The sequence below is a fragment of the Vipera ursinii genome, assembly GCF_947247035.1.
Source record: "Vipera ursinii genome assembly, chromosome: 5".
Taxonomy (NCBI): Eukaryota; Metazoa; Chordata; class Lepidosauria; order Squamata; family Viperidae; genus Vipera; species Vipera ursinii.
The window spans coordinates 86,549,409-86,567,101 of record NC_139518.1 but is presented as its reverse complement, the minus strand read 5'-3'; the positions used below and the strand labels follow the sequence as shown (position 1 = coordinate 86,567,101).

The window sequence follows — 17,693 nt, the reverse complement described above, 5'->3', positions numbered from 1 at the left end:
ATAGCTACTCTTGATGGCAAATATAAAAAAGTACCTTGTGAGCTAAAATTGTGCTCTTGTGGAAAATAATCCACTGAATTTGTAGCACATGTTCTGACCAAGGGGGATTTGCGACCTATCTACAAATTTGTTTCTAAAATTATACCTCTGAGATCAAAGCAGATTTAAAAGAATTACAAAAATATTTTAAATATAGATGTGTATATTATAATGAAGCTGCTCTAACATAGAAAGCAGGAAACTATGAGTTCTAGTCCTGTCTTAGGCATAAGCTAGCTGGGTGACCTTGGGCCAGTCACTTTCAGCTCACCTCAAATCACAGGGTTGTTGTGGGAAAAATAGGATAAGGAAGAAATATTAGCTACATTTGCCAATTTATTTATAAAAATAATAAAGAAGGGAAATAAATAAACAATACTATTTTCCAAAAGTATCAACTTTTGGAAGTTGATAGAAAAAACAAGAAAAACCAGGTATAGTATAGGTGGTACCTCACTCAATAATAGTAACTGTGAGAGGGATCTTGGAGTCCTATTGGACAATCACTTAAATATGAGCCAGCAGTGTGCTGCAGCTGCCAAAAAAGCCAACACAGTTCTAGGCTGCATTAGCCAGAGGGATAGAATCAAGATCATCTGAGGTGTTAATACCACTTTATAACGCCTTGGTAAGGCCACACTTGGAATACTGCATCCAGTTTTGGTCACCACGATGTAAAAAAGATGTTGAGACTCTAGAAAGAGTGCAGAGAAAATGATCAGGGGATTGGAGCTAAAGCATACAAAAAATGGTTGCGGGAATTGTGTATGTCTAGTTTAATGAAGAGAAGGACTAGGGGTGACATGATAGCAGTGTTCCAATATCTCAGTGGTTGCCACAAAGAAGAGGGAGTCAAGCTATTCTCCAAACCACCTGAGGGCATGGCAAGAAATAATGGATAGAAACTAATCAAGGAGAGAAGCAACCTAGAACTAAGTAGAAATTTCCTGACAGTTAGAACAATTAATCAGTGAAACAACTTGCCTCCAGAAGTTGTGAATGTTCCAAAACTGTAAGTTTTTAGGAAGAGACTGGACAACCATTTGTCTGAAATAGTATAGAATTTCCTGCCTGAGCAGGGAGTTGGATTAGTAGAACCCCCAAGGTCCCTTCCAACTTTGTTATTGTATTCTATTCCTTTTGAAAGGACATACCACGTTTCCTCAAAAGTAAAACCCGGTCTTATATTATTTTTGCCTCCAAAAGAGGCATTAGGTCTTATTTTGGGGGGATGTCTTATATTTTTTGTGACACCTGCCTCACCTCACGGTGCCCCATGCACCTGCTTACTTCACACACACACCGGCCAGGCCATTCCTTGCTCAACAACCTTCCCTTTTCCTCCCCTCTTGCCTCGTTGTGGTGGCAGTGGCGTGGCACGCACCCTCCTGCCCCACTGCAGCAGCAAGGTGGGACGGAGTGGGCAGGGTCCTAACTAGAGCTTACCGTAGTTTTGGGGTAGGGCTTATATTAGGCCTACCCCCCAAAATCAGGATAGTTCTTATTTTCGGGGTAGTTCTTATTTTCAGGGGAACACGGTACTTCCAGTCTCTAATGATTACAAATAATTTCTCAGTACTAATACAGAAGACATGTTAAATGTTTTTAATTAAGGTAATTTAGATTTAATAACTCTTACCTGATAGGGCTGAAAGGCACTATCCTCAGGTAAGAAATCCAGCTGTTTGTCCACAAGAAATTCAACTGCAGTAATAGAACGGTATATACTTTTCCCAACCAAAGGTTTAAAAATCTACGGACAAAATAAAACACAAGAATATAAATGTCTTGCTCATTTAAGTTCTAAATATGCTATGCTCTATTTTGTGTGATAAATACAAAACAATTATCTATTACAACACAATATTTTGCTTGGAGCTCAAGCTACTTTCATTCTGATTGTGCAATTTTGATCAGTCAGTACTTAGAACAGAACAGAACTGAATAGAATAGAGCTGGAAGGGACCTTGGGAGGTCTTCTAGTCCAGCCCCCTGCTCAAGCAGGAGTACTTGTTGAACACCACCCAGTTGGGCCAATCCAAGGAAGTAATAACTACAGATTTCATGAAGTTAATTTTAATACTAATAAATACACAAATTTGGAAACTGTAATAGAAATTTCCTAGCTTCATTTATAGTGAGGTAATTAATACTGTTTGTCTTTGAATACTATGAAATGTATTCATAGTATTTTTCACCAATTATTCACCATATTTTTCACCACATATTCATAAGATATGCTGTGAAATGTTGTTTCTTTGTGTTTTTTCATTTTTCCCCAGTCTCTCCAAAATCTTTCACATTGTCCACCTTACTAAAAAAAACACAACGAGTCCTATATATTTAACTAATACTTATTTTCAAACGCTAAGCTCAAATTCTGCAAGCTTGAGAATCTATCCTCATATAGTGAAGCAACTGACGACAGGTTTCTGTTCTGTCACTCTGTGCACTGTGCATCATTATACAGGAGAGGCTCCAGGCTCAGTAATGCTGAGAAGCAAATCAAACTGAACTCCTAGTGACTTTATGGACACTTCCATAGTTTTCATAGTAGCAATAAAGAAATGGGTTGTCACTGTATTTTTCCAAGATGCTTTTTTCAACATCCCAGTTTATTGTACAATTTTAGGATTCCCTAGCAAGTTCCCATTCAAATAAGCAGCACATTTGATCCTACCGAGAACCTAAATCCAGACAAAATTTGCCAGTACTACTAGGACCGACCTTGTGAAATAATTGGAACATATTCATATCTTATTTTCAAACCTTTCTCCTGAAAGTCTCTATTGTTTCTCTGGTTTTTCTTTCATTTCAATGTTATTATGGATTAAATATTCCAACTTACAGCTACATTTTATTGTTCTTATTTAGCAAGGGAAGTAGCAAAAAGCATTTTTTTTAAAAAAAAAGGAATAAATTTTTATACAGCTAAAGAGAGAGGCATAAATAGACTTGCTGGCTAATCAACCCAGAAAATGAGGGTTTTTTTCCCTTCAGATGGTAGAAATCTTTCATCCATTTTGATTGGGTGGATTGCATTAGTATCTTTTTTTTCTTTAATGGAAAATCATATTTTTTTCAAGGGAATTTCCTCTACAGCAGACATGTCAAACACAAGGCCCAGGGGCCAGATGCGGCCCGCGAAGTGGTTCCATGTGGTCCGCGAAGCCAACCTGGAAACAGTAAGGGAATGGCCCCCGCTGTCTTGGCCCCAGCCCTGGTTGGCCAGGAGTCAATGTACAATTTCGTGGTGGTCATCTATGCTGAAATACATTCAGTCTTAGCTCCACAAGGAGGCCATCTGAAAACAGTGAGGACCGGCCCATGCTGTGTCGGCACTGCCCCCTCGGTGAATGCTGGGGAGGTATCACCCTTTGTGAGGAATGAAGAAATGCACCATTGCCTGGAAGTGGCCAGCACATGGCCCTGCCTACTTTGGGCAGGCTAGGGGTTGAGCAGCGTTGTGCTTCTCTTCAGATTCATGCCACCCGGCTCAGCCTCTTGGCACTATGAGTAGAGCACCCCACTACCTGCCAAAACTGGGCAGGCTAGGGGCTGGGCAGCATTGCGCAGGTAACATCAACTCTCATGCTGCTCATGGCATCCCCTCCCATAGAGCCCACCAATGTGAAGTAGGCGAGGGCCATGTGCTGGCCATTTCCAGACAATGGTGCATTTCTTCATTCCTCACGAAGGATGACACTTCCCCAGCTGTGTTTCTTGCCTGTTTTTCTCCCTCCCTCATCTCAAATATTTTCCCACCACTCTGTTCTTTGGAAGGAAGGAAGTAGGGAAGGTCTGAGGGAAGTCCTACCTTAGTCCTGCCCTGCTGCCCTTTCACCATCCCCTTGCCCCTTCCTCCTGACCTATCCTGGGGGGTGTCCCTATTGCTAAGGAAGCTTTGGATACAAAGCCAGGTCTCCTCACATGGAGAGGGAATGGGCCTCCCTCTTGATTTTGCCCTCGTACCCATCATGAGCAACCTGGCTAAGGAGAGCAAGCACAGCAGCAGCAGCCTTGAGGAGGAGGTGAATGCAGCTGGGCACCCCCTTGGGGAAGTGGGGCTGGGCTTAGTGCCGTGGGTGCTTGAGGGCTGGGCTAGGCATTTGACCTCCGTGCCACCGTCCAGTTGCCCCCCATGGCCTGAGAGGAACAGTGAAGCTCCTCCGGTGGACCATGCCTTGGCACTTCCCTGGTCTCATCTCCTTCTGCCAGAGACCCTCAGATCTGTCCCACTCCTGCCCAGGCCCCCATAGGCACCCTTGACACAAATGATGTAGAGCTGGCCATTCCCACCCAGTAGGCCATACGCATTCCAGCCACGCCCACCCTGGCCACACCAAGCCAGCCCCCTGAAGGCAACTGCAATGCTGATGCGGCCCTCAATGAAATTGAGTTTGACACCCCTGCTCTACAGGGATAATAAAGATAATAGAAGAAGTGATATGGGAAAGCCTGGCAGTTAACCCAAAGCTAATATGCTGTTTGAAATCTACAACTGCCAATACCAACTGGAGCCTGTCTGGAACTCAATTTTACAAATGTAAAAAAAGCTCTCCAAACACAATACATAAGTCTTCAATCAAAATAAGCAGACTTCAATCCAAGAGATAAATATACAGGCAGTCCTTGACTAATGACCACAATTGAGACTTGAATCTTCAGTTGTTGAGAGAAATGGTTTTTAAGCAAGACAACATGTGACACTTCGCTCAACAACTGCCATCGTGGCACTCCTGGTTGTGGTTTAAGCAATCTCCTGGGTTCAACCCCATACAGGGCTGAATTCCTCCAGCAGATAGCCCTTTTGCTCTCAAAAAGGCTGGCTGAGAAAGATCTGTCCCAAAATCCAACCAAGATTTAAAACAAGACAAAATTTCAAGGACTGACTTATCCATGAGTGCATGGGACACTGAGGCACTGATGTTATCTAGCCTGGTAACATAATCCCTGCAGGAAAACAATTTCTACCTTCAATGGTCCTCTGGGTATTCTGAGGTGATTTTGTTTCAAGGTTTGAACTAAACTATTGAGGCAACTTGAGGTCCGTTCTTAAACACAGTAATTTTGGAATGTTTCAGCAAAAATTTAAGTACAGTTGTTTTGTTCCTGAAGGATGAAACGAAGTTTACCATTTGGTGTTCAGTCTAAGCAAAATAATCATATTCTGTTTTACCTACTAAAAGAAAAACCATAATTTTAAATTAGTATTGACTGAAAGTTCTGTGATCTGCAAGCCAAATAAATCTATCATATTGCTCCTAGTAAAGTGATTGTTTCCTCAGATGAATTAAAAAATAAAACCAGCCTGAAGCATTTTTTGTAACTATTAACTACTCTACAATTCTAAAATTGTATTTACTGTTAAATGCTATTTAATAGTAGCTTGCCATCTAGTATTTTAAGCACACCTACAAGATATGGAGTGCATATATTTGGCTCTTTCCATAATTAAAATATATGTGCCTAATTAAAGATAGATATCCAATTATAGGAGGAGGTTACATGTTGAATCTTTGGAAGGATTTCAAAATTGGTAATTCTAAAATTTGTCTGACAAAATTACTGAAAATAATCTCAGGATAAAGATCAATAAATAAGACCATGGTTGTTTGCTGCATTTCACATGGAAAAAAAGACTGTGCTTTCACTATGAGGTGCAACTGAATGTAACAGCCTTACTGGCTTCATGTGAAAAAAAAGTGTTTTAAATTCTGTAACTGAAGATTATTTCAAGGCAGCACAAAAATTAAGACAGCTATGGCATTAACTACTTATTTCCCTGGCCCAGGGGTCTTCAAACTTGGCCCTTTTATGACTTGTGGTCTTCAACTGCCAGAATTCCTCAGCCAGCATTCTGGGAGTTGAAGTCCACAAGTCATAAAAGGGCCAAATTTGAAGACCCCTGCCTTGGCTTCTCACAGCATGGCTTACCATCCCACACTCTCCAAAGTTCCTTTGGCTCATTCCTTTCCCAACTTCAACAATTATTCCTATCTGGAAGACCTATGTAAGGTTTTTCAGAGCTTTTCCAGATAAACTAATGGTTTAAAGACCCTGACAAAGCTGAAGTGTTTTTCAGTGTTTTAGTTTCATTTCACTGTTCTCATGAACTCATGGTCATTTATATTTAAATATTAGTCTAGAAATTAAATTTTTACTGACAGAAAAGTTGTGCCATATTGAAATACTTCACACACACACTCCTTATCAATTAAAAAATATTTTTATCATTAAGTTTATTATTTTAAAAAATGAGATGATTACAGAAGTCAATCAGGTGGTTTGGTTTTTCTCTCGAGAGTTATTTTTTAATGTGAAAAACACATTTTTTTCTCATGAAAAGGGTCAAACAATTGGAGGTGCCAGTTAAAGAGAAAATTAAAAATGATGAAATGCTAAATTTGCTAGATAATTATGGAAAAATCTTTTCCTCATTACTGCATTTCTAGATACATATTCATTAGTTGTCCTTGAATAAAAAGCAAGGCTTACCAAAAATGATAACTGGAAAACCTATATGGGCAACTGTATCTATGCCATGTTCAATATCAAAATAGAAATAAATTAAATACATGTTTATAAATACATTTTAGTATGTTGTTATTTATAAATATATTCCAACTTAAGCACAGCACTATTGGTTATATTAGAAATGTTTTAAGTATCATATGGTGCATGGTATATTATCAATAGAAAACAGAATGTAGTATGCTATGTTTTTATTAAACAAAATCATCCATACTTTTGTATTCTGGTAAATTTTACTCCTGAAAATATTTAAATACATAAAAAGTCTAATTCAAAATGCACACCTATATTTCTGCAAGCTACAGTGCTAAATGGCCTTAGGAACTGTTGTGAATCATAATTTGTTACAATATATTTGTAATCCTACTGAAAAACTGCTAGAAAGCTGTAATTTACCATCAGGTTTATACTGGAAAGGGAGGAACTACGTATACAAGTCCTAGGGGCTGGTCTACATTACTATAATAGCCTCCTGTTTATACTTAGACTGTCTAAGAACAACTGTGTCTTGTTTGGGACTCTATGCAGCACTGAATTCCATTCTCATGAGGGAAAAAAAACCAGGACCAGATTATTATTCCTTGAAAGGAATGTTTTTAAAAAATCAGCCAGAGTTCCTAACATTAAGTTCAGCTGCTCAAGCTTGTCCCCATCTACAGACATGCGTTAAACACATTGCATTTCAGCAATACAGTATACCATTTTCATTTCCTCTCTTACCGGAAATGCATTTACTTATTGAACAATGAAATGTATTGTTCTGAACTATTTACTCAAATCTGTTCAGAAATATCCTTAAAAACATTCCATTCTTATTTCTGATGTATTTTAGAAATCTTTAAACAAATACTTTACTGATTTAAATAAATTTGAATCCAATGTAAGAAAATATAACAACTTGACAAATTGGGATTTGAAAGTTTTATCAAGAGAAACAAATTAGAATTTTAACAAGATATTACAAAAGGGTTAAATTCAGTGATAAACTTGATATAGACACCAAATATTTTTGACAGAATTAAGTGCAGAATGATGTACTAGTTATGTAATCTTTTCAAATTGTTTTGCATTAATCTATAACATTTAGAAATAAAGACACATATAATACAGATCTTATTTGATTGAAAATGCTTTCTAATATTTAAATCACATTTTTAAATGGTTCACCAGCATGTTTTCCTAATGGTGGATTTTTCCAAAGGTGTTCAATAAGTTTACAACCAACAAAAATGAGATTAAACAATATGCAGGTGTTTTTTTTAAAAAAGTTATTACTCTAACAAATGAGAGCCTCTCCTGGTAATGCTAGAGATTGGGTGTGCAGACTGTAACTGTTTGTGTGTGTGTGTGTGTGTGTGTGTGTGTGTGTGTGTGTGTGCGCGTGTGTGTGTGCGTGTATGTGTATAAGAACAGCTTTAATAGCAACACTTACCCCTTCTCAGATTTAGGTCATGATCATTTCTGCTAAGGTCATTTACATAATAAAGCAATCTCTAAACATACAAGGAAACCATCCACTAGAAATCCATAGGAGAGAAAATATCTGGAGCAAGGCTTTTTCTTCGGGAGACATACTGGCCTAGAAGGAAAAAAGGCTTCAAAATGAGAAGCAATCACTCTGCTTACAACATGTTGAAAGAAGGGAAGAGGCGGTGCTCTGAACTGTAACTAATCCCCCATCACAGGTGGTGATGGAGTCACTTCCAGGATAGTCACATTACTGATGATTCATATGGCCGGGCTGGCCAAAGAGCATGGGGTCATAATTTTAACTACATACAAAGGCAGACTGACAGCTCAAGTTTAATATCTATAAACAGAAAATCCAGATATCAAGTGTCCACTTTCCTGAATTACTCCAAAGCATATTAGAAATGAGACCTACAAGATAAAAATGTATACTATAATCCCAAATAGAAAGACCGCTATAAAACAAGACAGAAAAATCTTCACTAGGTAAAAGGGAATTTAATTTCTAAAATCCAAATTGTCATACAATGCTACTTGAAAATCCTGAAAGAATATTATTCTCAAAACTGATGGAGCAGCTATAGCCTTTTCAGGTTTTATTTTCAGTAACAATATTTGGAAACAGATACACTAAATTTTAAAGTTCATTCCAGCTAATTGGCACTACTGCACAGTAAAATAAGATGCAGTTGTAAATACTGGTCTGAAAATGTATTTGCAGATTCAGATGCCTTACAGCTTAAGTTAGCAGAGACAGCCAGATGTTGAAGAACGAAGAATGAAAAATAAAACAATGTATTAAATTATGTAGTCAAATTTAAAAATGTGATTACTTTTGTAAGAGAAAGGGAATGAGAAACAAAAAAATACACCACATAATACTCCAAAAGTTTTTAAACAATTTAGCAGAATTCTTTATTCCTTGGAACGTAAAGAAATATTTTCTCTGTGATAGGCAAAACTATTGTGTTTAGAGACCCCTTTTGTTTTAGTAAGTTCTTTTTCTCTTAAGTGAGCAGGCTGGATAAGTGCCTTTCTTATCATTTTAATGAGGTGTGTACTTCTGCTCTGGTAATGAGAATCCTTGTCTTACCCAGTGTGCTCTTGCTGTCCTTGTCACACTGCTTTCAACTTTTGTTGCATTGATAGCGTGGACACCTTTTGTGACTACAGTACTAAAACAGTTATGAATTGATAGTCAGACTGGTGGCTGTTGTCTGATTCTTGACCAGTTCACACTCAATAGTGTTCCCATGCTAAATTGACTAGGACTAATAGTGCAAGAATCTGATGTCCAAGTTCAGAGATGATTGGCGTGGCTGGAGTTTGGTGGCAACCTGGTTCTGGGCTGGGACCAATGCTATGGTCGGGGATAGTCTTATTTCTTTTCTTGTTTATATCCCACTTCTCCTTTAGAATCTCAAAGTAATGCTTCTTCTTCCTATTTATCCCCATAGCAATTCAGTGAGGTAAGTTGGAAAGGGGGAGATTACAAAGGAGACTGGCTAAAGGCCATCTAATGAACTTCTACGGCTGAGTGTGTACTTGAATCTGAGTTTCCAGTGTCAGTCCTATACCCCACATAAGCAGTACACACAGAGTGGAAAGGTGTTTTGTTTTAAACTGAGAACAAAAACATCAGGCTCTAGATGTTCTATAAACTGTTCCAAATCAGCTGAACTTTGGCAGAAGCAAAAGTTTCTGTGTGGTGTTCCATATTTTAGTTAGAACAAGGCTGCAGGGATCAAACATCATTCCATCTTTCTCCTTCTTTCAAAACATAGATATATGGTGCTATTGGTGTTGCTGTTGTGTCCTCTGCATGGCCTGCACATCTGTTCCTCTATGGCAGACATGTCAAACTCACAACATTATGTGACATCGCGCAACGTGTCAGGACTGTTTTGCCATTGCCGGCAATGGGGTGGGCGTGGCTTCCACATGATGCATCCGGCCTGTGGGCCGGCAGTTTGATACCCCTGCTCTATGGCCTCAGCAGGTCGAGTGTGGCCTTATTCCACTACTCTATTCATCCTAGATCTTAGTGTCTTCCCTTCCCTCCTCCTATCTCAGCCACATGCAAGCCACATATCCTGCCATTCTGTCTGCACAAATTTTTTACCAATGTTTTCTTTTCTCTCTACCATCATAGAATTTCCAAAGAAATCTTTTATACTTGACGTTTTCCTTTATTTCCACTCCCCTTTCCTTGGAATCACCATATTTTGCTTATGTATTCAGATAAAAAATGTATATTATGGTTGATGACCCTAAAATATCTGATCCTTTTATGGATTTGTTCAAGCAATTTTAAATATCCCTCCTCTACATTCTGTAATTAGAAGAATGGTTGTGATGCTATGTTTTTTCTTTCTCTTTAATAGGTACCCAGGAAAATAGGAACAGAATAGGCTGATATTGCACTCATAATGTTCAGAATTGACATTACATTTTGCTACATTAAATTATATACAAATAAGACAGAATTCTGAATTTCCTAGAAAGTCTGTTCGACTTCAGATTTGATATAGGGAATACCATTTATTAATGCTTTGTTTTATAGATAGTGTTGCTATAAGATCTTAACTTATGCATAGAGAATCCCAAGTTGAATCCTCAGCATGACAATGGCTCCAATTTAGGTTTTGGACAAATCTTAAGTTAGAGAGACTAGGGTTGTGGCAGCTTCCTTTTCCAATAATTTTAAGCAACTGCTTAACAGTAAAAATTGATGAGAAAAAAGTATTGATTTAGAATAACAATGTATGCATAACCACTGAATTATTTCTAAAATATGATTACTAATCATTAGGATACATGCCTTCACATATGAATAGCTTCATTTGTACTTACATAGTTTCAATAAATTATTTCACTCACCATGTTTCAACACACATTCCACCAGCAATTATCAAATCAATCTATATCTACCCTTTAAAAAAAAGAGATGATTTTCCCCCCTTCTTTGCACTGCTGTAACTGTACACAGAACTGCAATCAGCAAACACTCCATGGCCTTCAATTACTACCTTGGCTTAAAGCCACAAAACCAGTGTATTACTGCTAACAGTGTGTCCTGTCTTATAGTGAAAGTAGTCAGGGTGATTTAAAGCAATAGGACAGCTTTTGCTTGTTAAAGAAAACTGAATATATGAAGTTTGTTACTTCATATATTATGGAAAGGTAAATTAACAGTGATTGTAATAATATGTTCTAATTGTGCAGTTAAATATGAAGATTACCAGGAGTAAAAAAAGATATTGGTTCAAGCACCATGAAAAAAAATAAGACCTTGTGTTGGTAGGCACTGTTCATAAGACTAAAGTACAATTGAGTAAGAGACAAGCTGAGTAAGACCAGAACCTTTATCAATGCATACCACCTGGATGTGCTATTATTAACCTCTATAGGAAGAGAAAAATATTTATATATACCTCTGCTAGGAAACTGATTTGTACTGCCAATAGCAATGCTTTCATTGCAGTTCTATACCATTGCATTGGTACAGAACAAGATGAATAGCCAGCTGGAACTCTTTTTATCTGTAGGCTGGCTGATAGCCAGCACTGAAATGTGAATCACTTCTAATAGGATAGATAAATCAGAGAACACTAAAAAAATTAAGAAATTAAAAATGCACATTTCTTTCCAACATTTTATCTTTAGCATAAATTGTAATTGTTAAAAATCAGGCAATTAATTAAAAACACACAGAGTATATGTGTGTGTGTGTATTGTGTAGACACACACACACACACACAAACAATATGTGAGAGAGGGAGAGAGGGAGGGAGAGAGAGAGAAGGAGGGAGAGAGAGAGAGAGAGAACATTGTTATGCCCAGTCAGTACTGGTTTTTGATCATACTACCAATTTTTATTTTTATTTATTTATTTTAATTCCATTTATATCCCGTCCTTCTCCGAAGACTCAGGGCGGCTTACAAGCTTAGCAGTAGCCTTCATTCTATGTATATGCCTGCTTATTAGGGCTTTCATACACCCCCCAAGCGGCATTATTACAAAGTCAGCTTAATTGCCCCCAACAATCTGGGTCCTCATTTTACCTACCTCGGAAGGATGGAAGGCTGAGTCAACCTTGAGCCTGGTGGGATGCGAACCTGCACTAATTGCAGGCAGCTGGTGTTACTTAAGGAGGCATTAGCCCACTGCTCCACCAAGGCTCTTTATATTATATAATATATTATAAAAGGTGAAATTCAACCTACGAACTAAGAATTGTACATATTGTTTAACTACTGACACATTTTAGCATAATTTGAAACAGCTTGAAACACATGGGGAAACTAATCAAATTTATTCTAGGAGTCCTTATTAGCTCATTGTTTCCTTTATTTCTAGAGCAAATATTTTTATCAATTTGAATTTAATAAAGAATTCCTGTGCAAACAATGATTATCTAATCTAGCTTCACTGTAGGTAATAATGAGTATATTAGAAAGGTAAATGTTACTATATTTGTCAATTATACTTTTAGAAGTAATACAATGACAGTGATGTGTCATGGTTCCGACTAATGAAACACTTCAAAGAACCTTCAGGCATTGTTTATTCTAAAAAGTCTATAATAATGAAAACAAAGCATGGGCACAGCATGGTGGAATGCCAAGATCTGAATTCCACTCCCTTCAGCACGCAATATCTGGCACAATTCCCTCCTCCAATTAGCAGTCATAAATCACATTCTCCAATCAGTTTGAAGGGCAAAGCTTCCCTTCTGTTCTGTAATGCCATTTCTTATCTTATTAAAAACAACTGGGGGAAACATTCTCCCTCCTCTCCCCAGCTTCATCTAATTCTAAGAGCAAAACAATTTAAAGGAAAAGGCTGCTTCTTATATTGTCAAAGCAAAAACATCCAATGTTTGCAGCGTTGACATGATGGTTACAGCAAGTATGATCTAGTTCTAAAGATTATTTAACTAAGAACTCTGCGTACAAAGGTTCTGTTAATATCTTTTTGAAGATTATTACCTTCTACAACAATTGATGTACTACTTCAGTTTAAGACCTTACAACAGGTTTTACCAGTTTATTTGTTTATAAAAATTTGTATACAAGCCATATCAAAAAGATTCTGAGCTGTTTAAAAGAATAAAGCATAAGCCATAAACTCAATTACCACATCCAAGGGTCATGCATCTGCCCTTTAAAAATAATATATAGAGTATTTGAAACTTTGGCAGGTGGCTACTTGAAAGGGAGTGTAGCCTGTGCTGAAGTGGACTAAGTTATTGTAGGCAACTTCTGCGAAAGGAAGTAGGTCCATCCAATTCATTTGCTGGAAATTAATAAAGCACCATAAATATTGCTCAAGTACTGAGTTCGAATGTTCAGTCGATCCATTAGTCTGAGGATGATGACTAGATGACAGTCCTTGGGTGGTTCCTAAGAGAGACAGAAATTCTTTCCAATTGCACTCCCCTATCTGATTAGATGCATTGGGGTGCCCCATGTAGATGTGCTGCACGAATAGTTTCGCTTTCGCAGTGGGGATATTTTGGCAAGGGATAAAGTGCTCTTGATTTGAAAATAGGTCCGTAGCCACCCAGATGACAGTGTTTCTTTTTTTTTTATTGAAAAGTTTTAAAAATACAGTTTTCCTTTAAAAAACCCCCTTCCCCCTCCCTACCTCCCCCCTTCCCCCCCCTCCCCCCCTCCCTCCTCCCCCCCCTCCCCCCAACCCCCCTCCCCCCCCAAACTTCCCAGAGCTAAATACAAGGTATATATATATAAAAAAGCAATCATAAACAACCATATACTAACAACTATAAATTCTAAAATCCATCACTCTCTAACTTATATAGGATCAAACAAAACTTAGCATTATTAAATATATATAGAAGACAAAATAAAAAAAGAAAAAAGAAAACGAAAGAAGACTTATTCAAATGCTAGATAAAACTTCTTGACCCTATACTTATTCTGGATAAACTCAATCCATTTTCTCCATTCCATAATATAATGTTCTTGCGAGTAATCTTTCAAATAGGCCGAAATCTTCGCCATCTCTGCCAAGTCGGAAACCTTTAAAATCCACTCTTGTATAGTCGGCAGTTCCTCTTTCTTCCAATATTGACCTATCAAAAGTCTTGCTGCCGTAACTAAATTCAACATCAACTTAGAGTCCACAACTGTAGCGTCAACAATTATTCCCAACAAAAAAAATTGCGGACAAAACTTTATCCTCCGTTTAAAAATCTTCTGCATATTCCACCAGACTTTTATCCAAAAAGCCTTGACCTTTTTACATGTCCACCATATGTGAAAATATGTTGCCTCTTCATCACCACACCTCCAACATTTAGGCTGATAATTCGGATACATACTTGCAAGCTTTTTAGGATCTAGATGCCATCTATAAAACATTTTGTAAAAGTTCTCTCTTAGACTTTGAGCTTGAGTGAATTTTACATTCCTCACCCAGATCTTTTCCCACGTGTCCATTGTAATAACTTCCTGAATGTTTTGGGCCCATTTTATCATACAATCCTTAACAAGCTCTGTTTCTGAATCGATCTCTATCAATGCAAGATATATCCGTTTAATATGTGCTGGTCCTTGATTTCTAATTTGCTTTATCAAATTTTCATCAGTCGTTGCAAATCCATTTTTTTGGTCTTCTTTCCACCTGGCCTGTAACTGAATATATTGAAACCAAGTCTGAACAACCTTCTCTTCTCGCAAGAAACTATATGATTTCAAGCACCAAATATTCCTTTCCAAACTTAAAATTTCCTTGTAAGTAGTCTCATCATGTTTGAAACCAGCATGTATATTTTCTATTGCGTGTTTTGGGATTGCCCACAATGGTATCTTGCTGCTTAACTTATGTCTATACTTCTTCCAAACTCTCAGCAATGCCTGTCTTAAAATATGCATCCTAAACACAGTATCTACCTTCTTATCATACAACAAATATGCATGCCAGCCAAACAACAGATCATGGCCCTCAAGATTTAATAACCTCGATTGTGTCAAATTAATCCAATCACTTATTCCTACTAGTGCAGCAGCTTCATAATATAATTTAAAATTAGACATTTTAAGGCCACCTCTCTCACGAGTATCCTGCATAATCTTAAGTTTAACTCGTGGCTTTTTCCCTGCCCACACAAATTTATTGATACCACACTGCCATTCCTCCAAGTTAGAGTCTTTCTTAAGAATCGGTATCATTTGAAATAAGAATAAAAATTTGGGCAGGACATTCATTTTCACTGCTGCAATCCGTCCCAACAAAGACAATTGCAATTTTTCCCAACTCTCCAGTTCTTTTTGAATTTTCCCCCATAACTTTTCATAATTATTTTTATATAGCTTTGTATTAGAGGGCGACAAAATCACCCCCAAATATTTAACCCTTTTAACAATCTCAAATCCAGTTAATCCTTCTAGGAGAGCCTTCTGCGAAACTGTCATATTTCTAGCCAAAATTTTAGTTTTCTGTATATTTACTTTAAATCCAGAAACCTTCCCATATTGTGTTATTATCTCCATCAGGTCCACAACAGAGTTCTCTGGCTGGGTCACTGTAACAACCAGATCATCTGCAAATGCTCTCAATCTGTAATCCTGATCTCCAACTTGTATCCCCTTAATTTTTTCCGAATTCCGAATCTTAACCAATAATATCTCTAATGTTAATATAAATAACAAGGGCGATAGCGGACACCCTTGCCTTGTGCCCTTCTCAATATTACATACTGTTGTCAAACTATTGTTAACTATAATTCGGGCAGTTTGTTTTTGGTATAATGCCCTAATCGGTTGTAAAAAATTTTCCCCAAAATCCATTTTGTCTAAAACTTTCAACAAAAATTGCCAGTTCAATTGATCAAAAGCCTTTTCAGCATCTAAAAAGATTAGCGCAGCAGAGATCTGGTTGTGCCTTTCCAAAAACTCTAACACATCAACTATATGTCTCACATTAGTTTTCATTTGTCTTCCACTAATAAACCCCGTTTGGTCCCCATGAATCACCTGTTGCAGAACCCTCATCAGTCTATTAGCCAAAACCTTAGCAAATATCTTATAATCTGTATTTAAAAGCGATATCGGTCTGTAATTTTTAACTAAAGTAGCATCCTGGTCTTCCTTCGGAATCAAAGAGATAAAAGCTGTTCTCCAAGACGGGGGCACTTTTCCCCCCCTCTGGATTGTCTGGAACAGTTCCTTTAACGGTTTTATCATCTCTAATTGTAAGTTTTTATAATAGGCCGCAGTCAAGCCATCAGTGCCTGGTGCTTTATCCACCTTCAGTTCCTTAATAGCTGTAAAAATTTCTTCTTCTGTAATCAGTTGGTTAATCCCCTCTTTTTGTACTTGCGTAAGAACCGGGATGCTAGCCTTCTCCAAATACGTATCAATATCTTTTGCATTAATGTCCTCTTTAGTATATAATTTCGAATAAAAATCCACAAAGGCATCCTTAATAAGATTCTGTTGATACACAACCCTTCCTTTATACTCAATCTTATCTATATTAGATGCCCTTTGTTTTTTCCTCAGTCTATAAGCCAACCATCTGCCTGGCTTATTAGCATTGCAAAAAGTATTATGCCTAGCAAACCGCAGATTGGTCGCCACTTGATCAGCCATTAATTTATCAAATTGTCCTCGTAACAGTCTAATAGCCTCCTTGATCTTCACCTCCTCTGGGTTCAAAATCAAAGCCTTTTCTTTTTCCTTTATTTCGTTCTCCAGTTCTTTCCTTCTAGTTTCCACTGCACGTCTATGTCTATTATTCATATATATCAACACCCCTCTCATATAGGCCTTGCTAGCATCCCAAACCATATCCATAGAGGTACCCTTATTCATATTCATCTCAAAAAAATCCTTCATCTGCTGTTTGCATTCTTCCACATTTCTCTGATTTCTAAACAAATTCTCATTTACGCGCCATGAGCGTCTATCTCCTCTTTCCTTATCAATCTCCAACCACACTGGACTGTGATCAGAGATAATTCTTGCGCAGATTTTCACCTTTTTAGTTCTCAAAAGAAGATCATTAGTCAACAAAATAAAATCAATCCTCGAAAAAGATTGGTGTCTATCAGAATAAAATGTATAATCCTTCTCCCGCAAATGTCTCTCACGCCAAATATCTCGCAATTCCAGGTCATCCTTCATTTCAAAAAAAGATTTAGGCAGTCTAGCGTGACTTGGAATGCGTTTAAAGGCTCCAGCCTTATCCAACTGTACATCCATAACTCCATTCCAGTCCCCCATAAAAATAAAGGATTTATAATCCAACTGGGTAAGCTTTGTATGAAGTAAACTAAAAAAGTCAGCTTGTTGTTGATTTGGAGCATATAATCCAACTAAAAGCGTCTTTTTACCTTCAAACAACAGCTCGATCATAACATATCTTCCATGCTTATCTGCTTCAATTAGGTCCGCTGTTAAGGCACTTTTAACATAAACAACCACTCCATTTTTCTTATTCTCTGCAGAAGCAACAAATTGCGTACCCAGCCTCGAGTTCAATAAATACTTTTGATCCAAAACTCTAATATGCGTTTCTTGCAGGCATATAACATCTATCTTAAATTGTTTTAAATATTGAAAAACTTTCTTCCTCTTCTGCGGTGAGTTTAGTCCATTAACATTCCAGGTTAAAAATTTAG

General features: G+C 37.5%; 1 protein-coding gene across 8 annotated transcripts in view; it reads right to left on the bottom strand.

Annotated features, from left to right (window-relative positions):
* Positions 1 to 17,693, bottom strand: part of JMJD1C (jumonji domain containing 1C) — a 138,005-nt gene that overhangs the window by 57,772 nt on the left and 62,540 nt on the right. For all 8 annotated transcript variants that reach the window (XR_014492749.1, XR_014492750.1, XM_083364615.1 and 5 more), the window contains exon 3: positions 1,679 to 1,792. Coding sequence is in view for 6 of the 8 variants with exons in the window: in XM_083364615.1 (XP_083220741.1) it covers positions 1,679 to 1,792 (114 nt within the window). In the remaining 2 variants the exon portion in view is untranslated. The remainder of the gene's footprint in view (positions 1 to 1,678; positions 1,793 to 17,693) is intronic.